General features: G+C 41.4%; 1 protein-coding gene across 1 annotated transcript; it reads right to left on the bottom strand.

The window, feature by feature from the left end:
* Window positions 1-1,534: 1,534 nt before the first annotated feature.
* Window positions 1,535-3,923, bottom strand: LOC131229824 (protein WUSCHEL). The gene is made up of 3 exons (XM_058225866.1): window positions 3,463-3,923; window positions 3,207-3,316; window positions 1,535-2,127 (listed from the first exon to the last, which is right to left on the bottom strand). Exons 1-3 carry the CDS (start codon window positions 3,815-3,817, stop codon window positions 1,798-1,800), a joined length of 795 nt encoding a protein of 264 aa, XP_058081849.1. The 5' UTR covers window positions 3,818-3,923; the 3' UTR covers window positions 1,535-1,797.
* Between the last annotated feature and the right edge of the window lie 8,241 nt (window positions 3,924-12,164).

Raw genomic sequence — 12,164 nt, 5'->3', positions numbered from 1 at the left:
ACCATGTCGGGCAGCACAATATTGGGTGTATTACGTTCGCTGCTTGAAATAAGTGTCGCAGGGGATTCCGGTCCCATTCCATGTATGCGTTTTGATTCACTGATCCATCCACACCGAGTGCCTCTGGAAGGACAGTCCCGATTGGATACATGACCCTAAGGTTGGACGTGGCTTGGGCGGATCAGGGGAATCAGCATGGTGGTTCCTGGATTGTGGGGCCCACTTTTAGGTATTTGTTTTATATTCACGTTGTCCATCCATTTTTTTCAGATTATTTCAGGACATCAACCAAACGATGATGAAGTAGATCCAAATCTGAAGTGGACCACACCAATGAAATTGTGGTGATTAAATGCCACCGTTAAAAGCTTCCTGTTGGCCACAAATTTTGGATCAATATTATATTTGTGTCTCCCTTCATCCAGTTCTTTGTGACTGAAAATAAACATTACCGTGGGCTCTAGAAAGTTTTGTACGGTGGTCATCCAATCACCACTCTTTCCTCTGGTGTGGTCCAACTGAGATTGGGTCTACTTGTTTTTGCACTCATGCCCTGGACTGAGCTGGAAAAACGGATGAGAGCTCGGCGGGGAGATATAACACATACATCATGGTGGGCCCCACAGCCCCGGAACCAGGTAGCTCGGTGGCTCCCTGAATCCACCGAAGCCGCGTACTGAGAGAGAACTCTGACCTATCAAGATGCTGCAGGCCCTACGGTGCCACGTCCTGCCTGTTTAAGAAAGAAAGCGCTTGTGTTAAGCACGCGCCTCCATGTCAGGGAACTCAGTCCTCACCCTTACTCGCAGAAGCACGGCACCGACGCCTTCTTCTGATTCCGCAAGTACACACTTCCGGAAGCGGATTGCGTACTGAGTAACTCAGAAAACTCTGTGGGGCCCACAAAGATGTGTGTGTCTTATCCACGCGGTACATCCGTTTTATCAGTTCATTTTAGGAAATGAGCCCAAAATTAAAGCATATATAAAGCTCATGCAGACCTCACCGCAGGAAATAGTGTGAATTGAATACTGATTGTTGAAAACTTCCCGGGGTCTATCGAAGTTTTATATTTGTGTTTTCCAGGTTTGTTTGACGTACATGTTAGATGACAAATAAACATTACCGCATACCCTATGAAGGTTTCATCGGCTTCCTCTGGTGTGCTCCATTTGAGATTTGCACATGCTTCAATTTTGACCTCAGGCCCTAATATGAGCTGGAAAGTTGAATGGACGGCGTGGATAAGACACATACATCCACATGGGCCCCACAGTTTACTCATTAGACAATCCGCTAACTCAGTACACTTCTACGGCTCATATCTTCATGTAGCAGAATGAATAAAATGAGGGAGCTGATGAGCACGGTTGACCCAACATGGCCCAACGAATGGGGCCCACTTTTAATCTACATTTGTCTGTTGTGATGAGGGAGTTGAACTACTACGTCTCACTTTCTTTACCGTTCATGTGATGGACCCATATCTGGTGGCTAGGATCATCCATTTAGTCTAACATTTGGGTTATGCTGCATCCACCATGGGACCCAGGATTTGGACGGTTTGAATTTGTTCTTTCCCCATTCATTTATAAGTTGGTGTGTCTAACAAGAAGATGGCCTAAAAAGTATAGAAAAAGAAAGTCCACTATTTTTCAGGGAATGACACGTGTAGCATCGAATAGACAGGCAGACGGCAAGAAGGACAAAATCTTGGTCTACCACTCTTTCTTCTTCCACTGTCACTTCTACTTGAAACCCAAAAAGCTTTAAGAGTCACGTGCCACAACGGCGTGGTCACGTGGAGTCGTGTTCTCCAGAGTAGGAATTGAGGCTGAGCTCGAGCGACGTCCCGGTTCCACCCTTGCCAGGATCGTCGAAATACCAGCCGGGAAAGTAATCACCTGGGAAGTGGTCCACCTTTCCCGTGCAAAAGCTGTTGCTAGCGTTGGGGTCGTCCTGTCCATGCATGGGAAATAGCGGCAACGTTTCGATGTGAGGAGCTTCTGTTTCCATCGTTTCCATGTATTTTCTGGCGTCGAAGCGAGGGTAGGTCGAAGATGTTTCTATTCCCATCCATCCCAGGTTGCTGCTGCCCATGTACCCACCACCTGATATTGAGCATTCCTGACGCCACAGACCAGAGTCATTTATATATATATATAGATCTCAAGTACAACTGATTGGACCACAAGTTACGGTGTATTCACCAAATCACTTCCAGCCTTTCATATATCTGTGACATCTAATTGCGTCCAATAGGTTGGTCTCGTTATGAAGATCAGCTTTAGCAAAAATCAACGGCTAGATATTGTTTTCGGTAGCCCCCGGGAAACTTGTTTTTTTTTTTTTTTTTCCTATTTATCAATGGCTAGATTTTTTTTCTGTAGTGTGGCCCACCTGATGAGTAGATGGGGATTTTTTTGCACTAGGTGATCTTCAAGGTGCAGGGGCCTATCCTGTGGGAAGGGTTGGATGGTGGATGCACTTAATAGCTTGGAAGTTATTCCCTGAATGGACCATTCCTTGGGGTCCAAGCAGGCTAGTTGTTTTATAAGAGCTTTGCTAAGATGGGTGCCTTTTTTCTTTAGCCGCTTGAGAAGGAAAAATGAAAAAGAAGAGAAGGAGAACTTGTAAACATTTTTCTCAAGATGGGTGCTTGCTTTTGTTTTTATTTTTGTATTTGGAGAAGGATGATGAGCTTCTTTCATGATAGATATTGAAAATGGTGGGATCATTTTTTCTAAATCTTTTTTTTTTTTTTTTTCCCTTCTTTAGAAATAGAGGTGTCTATCCAAAATAAAATATACGGGTGTTTTTTGCATTTGAAATCGGCAAAAGAAAAGTGAGACGTGAATAAAGAATTTGTGTTGTTATTTCTGAGAGGGTTGAACTAATCCTTTTCACCAACAACCGTTCCCACTCTTTATTTATTTATTTATATATTTTTTCAAAGAGAAAAGACAAGCTTTTATTGTCTTGAAACTTGAGTGAGGATGATGATCTTTGTTTTAACAAAAGATCAGAAGATGCAATGCTATTCCATTCCTACCAATATAGACAGCATTTCTACCAAGCTTCATCTTCCTCCAAAAGTAACTAAATTTCTTCTATATAACTATTGTTGTCATTATTATTGTGATGGGCATTTTTTTCAAGTCAGTTGCTCTCATTGAATTTTACATAAGAGCAGCAAGTTCTCTTACCCTGAAGCTCTTTTCCATGACTACAGTTCCATACCCAATGCTCCCCATCTGCCCAATAGCCACCATACCTGGTGGAGAAGAACAAGAAGAAGAAGAAGAAGGAGAAAACCCTGCAACACACCAACACCAAAACTGAAAAAATGAAAGGAAAAAAGAGAACCATAAAGAGGACTTCTCTACAAAATAGAAAACCCATAAATCGAATCAAATAAATAAAAAGAAAGAAAAGGAAGTAAAATGTAAAATCCAGCAGTACCCATGGAGGTGTACTTGCTGGGAATGGAATCCTCGGGTTTCCACCCTCTCTGCATGGCTATATCTACAGTAAACCTCTTCTTCTGCCTCTCCCTAGCCTTATGGTTCTGAAACCAGTAGAAGACGTTCTTCCCTTCAATCTTCCCGTACTGCCTCAACCTAGCAGAAATCCTCTGTATCTGCTCTGGACTTGGAGACCTGACTCCATTGTTGTAGTATAGGTCTTTCAATATCCTTATCTGGTCAGTTGTGGGAATCCACCTTGTACTAGATTGCCTGCATAGAAAGCTGCCCTTGCTACTGTTGCTGCTGCTGCTGTCTTCTTGTAGCTGCTGCTGTTGTTGTTGAGGTTCCATCTTACTGAGAGAAAAACAAATGGAACAGAAGAAAGCAAGGAGGAAGAGAAAGGGGAAAGAGAAGGGGAGTTTTGGGTTTGCATGAAGACATTTTGAAAAGGTGGAGAAAGGTTGGGTATTTGTAGGAGGGTCACATGGAGAGGTGTGGGAAAGGGAGTGAAGAGAAGATCACAAGGATATCTCGTAGAGAAGGATTGAAGTTGACAGAGAGAGGCTTTAAAAGGGGAAGGGGACAAAGAAGGGCGTAGAAAGTATAGGATGCAGAGGAATTGCTTGGGTGAAAAGGCATGGAGAAATGATTAAGGGGTGAGAGAGAGAGAGAGAGAGAGAGAGAGAGAGATGTGTGTGGTGTGTATATGAGCCCTGAATGAGTGAATGAATGGGACGATGGCTGTTTACTCGATAGAGCTTTGATTAATTTATTTGATAGACTGGTAAAGTGTGTTTGATGATACTTATGCAAGCATTCTCTGCACATTTTATTCAGCTTTAGTGAATCCAAACCGTCCAAATTACGGCCTTCACCATATATTGATTGTAAATAAAAAGTTTCTCTAAATAAACAATTCGAACTTCTTGATTAAAAATAGATGGTCACTCATTTCATTTTCCAACTCCAATTATCATCACCAATCGAACGACTGAGATCTTATTACACTTTTATTGCAGACATCGCATTGAATTCCCGGAAGCACCTGGAAAGTAAATGGTCTGGATTGAATCAAAATACGCCACGTGTACTCTGAATGCATGCACTCGCGATGCAGTTTTATTGTTTCCGTAGGCAGTTTTTTCTGCTTGTTTTTGAAAGGCTCCTCATTTTTCTCTCCAAAGAATCATCACGCGTCCCTGGGCAAATCTACGCATTGAATTGGGTCCATCGATGGGCGGGCCAGATCATCAAAAGCTCATCATTTTTGCGCTTTCCCACTGCTGCTTCCATCTCCCGAACTCCCGGCTGACTGCAGCATGAGTCACGAGCACTAGTGAGAGTCTACACGCACTAGGGTGGTCCTCTGCCTAACGCCCTAAGTCTCTTCCTGCAGGTTGTTTCAGCGGCTATTTTGCCTTTGAGGGAGCACCTATTTACTTACGACCGCACTCACTCCTTCATAAAGCACCCTTTCTTTCCTACTTTTGGCTATGTAACATTACAACTTTATGCTATTTCATCTCTCTATAAGTAGTGGTGATAGGCTGTGTTTATCAGTCAGAATTGTTGTAAATTTGAACTCTGATTACAATTTTTTTTTTATTTTTTTAGGGTGTATTTACATTACTACGGACGTGGATTGTAGCGTGCAGAGTAAACTCTGTGGGGCCCACCGTGATGTATGTATAAGTCATATCCACACCGTCCATCCGTTTTTCCAGCTTTTTATAGGGAGTTCTCCAAAAATTGAAGCATATCCCAAGCACAATGGACCACACCACAGAAAAAAAGTGGGAATCAACGTCTGCTGTGCTGTTGAAAACTTCCTGGGGTCCACAGAAGTTTTAGATCAAGCTGATATTTATGTTTCCCTTCATCCATGTCTCTGTGACCTCATGAACAGGTTCGATGACAAATAAACATGACTGTGGACGATCTAAACATCATGAACACGTTTCAACCATAGACGTCACTTTCCCAACTGCTATCTGTGGTTGGTCCACTTGACCTTTGGATATACTTCACTTTTGGGCACACTACCTAAAGTGAGATGGAAAAACGGATGGACGGTATAGATAAGACAAATCCATTGTGGTGGGCCCCTCGGAATTTTCTCAGCACGCAATCGCGTCCATCCAGAAGTGCTCACATCCATCATGCTGGACAATAAGTTACTGTCCTCCCAACCGATAACTTCCAACCTATCATATGCATTCGACATTCACCCGTCCAATAAGTTGCCCCCACCATAAGGTTCACTCGTGAAAAAATCAGCCGCATTAATATCAGGTGGACCACACCATACGAAATAATATAAGGCCACCGGTAAATGATAAATACAAGTGTAATCCGCCTGATAATCGGATGGAGCTAATTTCTACAAATGATAATCTACACAGTGGACCAATCTATTGGACGGCTTAGATGTCACTTACACAATACATGTTGAAAGTTATTGTATAGGAGAACGGTCACTGACTGCCCAACCCAGTGGACGTGACCATTTCTCGCCTGCGAGACTAGGTGAATTATTGCATAATTGTAAACACTTCTCGTCCGCACTATGATAATTGTAAACACCACCACATACTTCGATTATTTGCAAATACCGCCCTGTTTAAGACATGAGGGGGATTGGTACCAAATGACAAAAATACCTTTGCGTGAGGCATTCGTTGTGCCTGCTTGTGGAGCCACTGTTATATATAGTGGTACAACCCATCAAAGAAATCCGTTCACCAAATATTGGACACTCGAAATATGAAGTTAATCTATTCATCAGATGAGCCACGCTGTACAAAACAATGGATCAGATTCACCACCCAAAGAGATGGGCCACTTGATGGTTGAATCAGCTTGATTTTTGTCATGTCCAATTTTCACCATGCTGCTACCTCACTGAATTTGGATGAAGTGGTCAATAAGTTAAAGATAACAACAGTGTTAATGGACAGTGTATGGGCTTCTGCAATAAATTTGTAGAATGGCGAGAAAATGAACAAGGGAGAGGAGGTACTTGCAATAGTCCAAATGGAAGGGAGGTTTTTGCCATTGACATAAAGATGGGGGTGTTTACAATTATTCCAAAACTATTTTGGGGTTTTTAGCTAGTACAAAGTAGGCTCCGGGTTCAATGATCCAAGCCGTTGATGTAATAGATCTCACCCTTGGTAATCCATGCAAACAAAATGGCACTGATTGGTAAACCCTAGCTGAAGTACATCCCCTTCTTGCATGCTTCTGGTGCTGCGCATGTCCGTGGGTTATATATATATATATATATATATATATATATATATATATATATATATATATATATATATATAAACTCCTTAACCGTCTTCTGTCAGGCCAACAAGTGAGGGGCTGGGTACTGTCCCTGCTCAGATGGAGCTCAGTCCACCTTTGACGTGATGGGATTTGATCCCCACTATCAGAGATCAAGTCCATAGAAAAACATATTTGAAAGCTATTTGGTAGAGCATGTACTTAACTGAGCCCCATCTCTGAAAGCATCCATCCATCCAATCAAATCACACCGTATCAATGGTGGAGGGAGCTATCTACAGCAGGGGAAATATCCATTCCGAGTCACCAAGCGAGGTTCATATTGATGGAAGGTTATGAAGTGGACCACATCCTCTTAAATCACTGAACTGTGAGCCCTAAGTATCCAAACTGACAACCGAAGGTGAGAGGCAGACATTCCGCGCAGAATGTGGGATTCCATTGTATTTAACATGCAAAAACACGCCCCAGAAAATGCCAAATCTCATTCATTATATGAGGAAACTTTGACGAGGAGAGTACAAAATAGAGCTTATGGTTCAATGACCCATACCATTGATCTGATGGGCCCCACTAGATGGACCGTACCACATCAATGTAACTGGCTGGAGGATCCTAGCCATCCATCCAACCTCAAATCTTTTTCGAGCCATCCTTGCACTCTTCTTCCCGAGGGTATATTCGCAAACCAACAAATAAAGGGTAAGTGTTCCTATTAAGTCGAGTTTCCAGGCATGGTCCATTAGATGAAGCTGAGGAACCATATATCATATGGATTCTTCGGGGTCGAATCTATAATACCTCTCGTCATGGAGACCTTTGATTGTGAAACACTCGTAGTTGCGATTCACACCGTGTTGAATTATATCACCATTTGATCAAGATCGGAGGGTCATGGTAGCTGGATCGCACTTTCCGTTACCGTTTGACAAAGGACTCGGATTAGGTGGTGTTGCCAACACCACACCCAACAGTGGCGTGTTGATGTGTTGGGCGCTGTGGTGCCAACGCAATGTATGTATTTTATATCCAAGCAGTTCATTTGTTTTTCCTGCTCAATTCAGGGCATGAATCAAAAAATAAGCAGATGTAAAGCTTAAGTGGACAACATTATAGGAAATAGCGGAGATAATGTAATAACTTGATTTTTTCTAACATCCGAGTATTAAAAGTTTTCCAGCGCTACCATAAAATCTAAGTTAGTACACATGCATGTAGGAATGCACTGAGCCTACACCTAAAAATTTTATAGACTAATGCCTACATTTGTGCTCACAAAACACACACTTGTGTAGACACCCCATTTGCAGACAGGCTGTACCACAATTGGTGTATTTGCATGCACCCACCAAAACAGTGGAGGTGCCACCATCTTTACATGAAGACAGTTGTAGCACAACCATTTCAATGTAAAGATGGTTGGCATCCCGCCGTTTGCCGGTTTTGGTTGACCAATCACTCGCTGACACATCAGCTTGACTCACACCATCGTCACGCAAGCGCACGAGGCTGTGTTTGTTAGTGACCATGCCATCATCTATGTCATCATCTATGCCATGTCCCATGCCATCATCTATGCCATGATCCATGCCATCATTCATGCCCATCCATGACTCATGGAATGCCATGGTGCACTCGAACCTAACTTTGTATCTAGACCTGTGTGAGCTCTGAATCGACCATCTCCACATGCCTATAAAAAGGGTGCTCGACTTCAAAGCAAGGGCTAGAGACTAGAGTACAGGGCGAAGAGTGGAAAGAGACCTGGAGGTAGTGTTTGAGTTAGGAGTCTCCAAAGAGCCAGCCAGAGAAAGAGTTCAGAAGGCAGGGAGAGACATAAACAGAGGACGCACTATTCTCTCGATCTCTTATAATCTTCCAATCTTCTTCTATTCTATTTCAACTTCAAAGTCAAGGTTGTACTTTCCATCTATTCTTTTCTAGCCTGGAATGCCCCTAGGCTTTACTATGACATCACATAAAGTGTGCTCTATCATTGCCTCTCTTGAGAATCTTTTGCATCAGAAAACAACGTAACTTAAAGGAGTAATTGGAAACTCCATATTCTTTTTCTTTTCTGTACTTTTATCGAAAAAACACTTTCTACTATTTTCATTTTATTTTCAGTTTATCTTTTATAATTTAGACATCTTAGTATTTTACTAGAAGTTTCTTGAATCACCTTTCAAAGTGTACAACCTGGCAAAGTAGAGATTGTATTTGACACAGGCGGTGAAAAGTTGCATATCATCTTCCTTTTCAATAACTGAGGCCCTTACTTGGAATCCATGGCGCATTTCTATACAAGACTCACTCGAGTCAGGAATTCTTTAGTTTTCTCGATTTCTAAGCGATTCTTGGGATTCTCGCCAACCAAGGATTATGGAGCCTTCATTTTGACTAGCAGCAACTCTGATTGATATACATACACAAAAAGGTTACATGAGGTATTACAGACAATATAAGTATAATCATTAACTTCCCTTCTCAACTCCTCTGCGAGGTTCACAATATGGAAGTCTTAGATATGAGTTTCATCGGATCTGGATAGACTTCGGATCCAGGCCTTCATATGTTATCGCCCATATCAACCAAGCATATGATATATTTTAGGTTTATGAATGATTTATGTTCTATAAATTGTCAAACATTCGAATCCTTTCACATTACAAATCTGAGTAAACTCTAGTTATATTTATCACCACACACACACACACACACACACACACACACACACACACACACGCACGCACATATCCACTATTCGTCTCATGCAACTATTGGACGGTCTGACTTCCGACACCAAGTGGGGGAGCTCGGGGGAGGAAAACCCCCCACCAATGTCCAAAGAATGGCAACTCTGCTGATGAACTAACCATTAGTTATAGCCCAACTCGAAATGTCGAGCTATACACGTTTAGGGATTCTTCTAACTTCCAGTGTTTACTAGTATTCTAGCATTCTAGTTCCATACTAGTTCATTTACTTTCTTGTAAACATCCAACATTCTAGTTCGATACTGGTTCATTTACTTTCTAACAATTATCTTGCATTCCAGTTGCATGCTAGTGCATTTACTTTCTAGCTCTTAAGTGATTAATGGTCATTTATTTTCTTACCCACACCTTACATTCCTATATAAACTGTTCCTCCTTACTTTCTCACGTGCATCCTTCATTCCATTACATAATGGTCCCATTTACGTTTATGCCTATACATATCACACTTTACTTTTTATTGTCATTACAAAAAAAAAAAAAAAAAAAAAAAATTTAAAAATCACTTATGGGTCCATCGTCCCTTCAAAGATAGTGCGTGTGTAATAGAATTCTATCCAAAATTGCGCACCAATAACCATATCAGTCCAGGGATACAATTCAAGATCTTTCCTAAAGTCTCTAAGGAAAGTTGGGATGAGCAAGGAAACCTAATGATCGAGCTGAACTAGTTAACCAAGCTTGGTAATAAGGCTCATCAACCAACCCCGACCTCGACCTCAAGTGTTAAGGGACATATCGACTAGAAGACATAGAGGGTAAGCTCTTACTCACCCATGGAACGCCGGACATCTAAAGATCTACTACTCATAAGGAACTCCGACATGTGAAATGACTGTGCTTGACTGATCCACAAGCTACACAACCTAAAAATCTACATGCTTGACCATTGTATCTACTAATTCATCATACAAGACCACCCACACAAAAGAAAAACGACACTCGCCACGTTGTGCACGTCTTCTTATACAGAGATACTGTTGTAATATCCTTCTTGATCACTGCAATAAGCTCGTCATTAACCCCCATAGTAAATATCAAGCGGTAAAATGATGAGGTGCACACCAAGTGAGCTGACCTCCCGACCTCCATCACACTTAAAGCCTCTTGCTCACATGACAGTTCAAGGTCACGTCAGTCTAAAACTACTTACTCCTCGAGCCTTTGAAGATAATGCTTGAAAGTAGGGGGTAGCTATTATAGGAGAAATTGGATTGACCCGACAACCGGGAATAAAACAGAGGGATTATAGTGAACTCCCCAGAGAAGGGTGGAGTATCGACCAAACCTCAGGTGCTGACCAATGACTTTATAGGTCAGTCTTGTTCACTAACCTCAAAAGATGACCTCGACCTCAGGTACCTCGGGTACCAACCTCAAGTACCAACCTCGACCTCGGTTATTGACCTCGACCTCGAAATAGAAATATCTGGAGAGAATCTTGTAATATATAAAGATAGGATCGATCCGATGAGGTTATAGCGAAAAATTATGCCGATCAAGGTAAATTCGGAGATATTCTTGAAATTAGAGTCTAACTCTAATATGGGCCCTCCAACATATTCGTCAAACTAACTAAAACACACAAGTAATTGAGAGATATTATAAATAGGCCCCCCACCATGGAGCAAGGTACAAACAACTATCCTAATTCTACTATGCCTATTGTGAATCCTTAGGCTTGACTTAGGCATTGAAGGGTCCCGGCCTTAACCAGCGCCCCTTATATCTTTTCTTATTCTCCATTAAATTATAGGTGAAAGGCGGGCTAACAACGAGACTCAGATTTCAGCATCAATAGTTTGACATCGTCTGTGGGAATGACAGCAAAGCCTGTAACATCTTGAATTTTCACGGCCCGTGTACATACTCATGCCCGAGAATTCTGGGTGTTAATAATATAAAAGTCGGATGCTTTCAAAATCGTAGTTTTTTTTTTAATTTAGATCACATCCAGTTACATTCACAAAGGTAACTATTCATGAAAATAAAATCAACTGCAGTGATCATTTTATTAGAGTAAAAGAATTCAACAAATTATCAAATGCACTCTTAATGGGAGTTGATTACATTATCAAGGCTTGCAGTGGAAATAAACAAAACTAAACATAAAATTATCTCTTTATTTATTTAGAATAATCTTCCATAAGAGGATTGTCATTCGTGTCGTCAATCTACACATCACCTGCATCATCTGTATGGTTGGAAATGGTCAATGCCCTACTCATAATGATGGTTATCCTTTAAAATTAATAATAATTCAAGAGATTCATAAAAGTAATGTAAGAGTTCTGATACATCTCGTACTCCATCACTACGAATGGTATCAGTATGCACAACCAATATATATATATATATATAAATGCATGCCTAACAAAGTGTGTGTGGCTTATCATACGTAATGGTCATCATAATATGGAATATAGTTCATAGAAAACCTAGCTCACCCCGCATCCCATACTATGGAGATTCATCGGCATATCCAACGTTAACGTGGATTTATGTGAATATCTCAAGATGGCACAACAATGCGATTGGGAGATTTACTTGACATGATGTGTTCACGGAGTGATTATTTGCAATATCCAATCCCGAGAAGTGATGTAACACGCATGGTGATTTACTTACA

This window comes from Magnolia sinica, chromosome 2 (genome assembly GCF_029962835.1).
Source record: "Magnolia sinica isolate HGM2019 chromosome 2, MsV1, whole genome shotgun sequence".
In the NCBI taxonomy this organism is placed as follows: domain Eukaryota; kingdom Viridiplantae; phylum Streptophyta; class Magnoliopsida; order Magnoliales; family Magnoliaceae; genus Magnolia; species Magnolia sinica.
The sequence above is the reverse complement of the archived record's forward strand: the minus strand, read 5'-3'. Positions and strand labels throughout refer to the sequence as shown.

Bases quoted from the DNA above. Each gene is read 5' to 3' on its own strand.
- LOC131229824 (XM_058225866.1), bottom strand. From the start codon at position 3,817: ATGGAACCTCAACAACAACAGCAGCAGCTACAAGAAGACAGCAGCAGC. The intron at 3,317-3,462 runs GTACTGCTGGAT...GGTGTGTTGCAG, and splicing joins CAGCAAGTACACCTCCATGG to GGTTTTCTCCTTCTTCTTCT. The intron at 2,128-3,206 runs GTAAGAGAACTT...CTGTGGCGTCAG, and splicing joins TCATGGAAAAGAGCTTCAGG to GAATGCTCAATATCAGGTGG.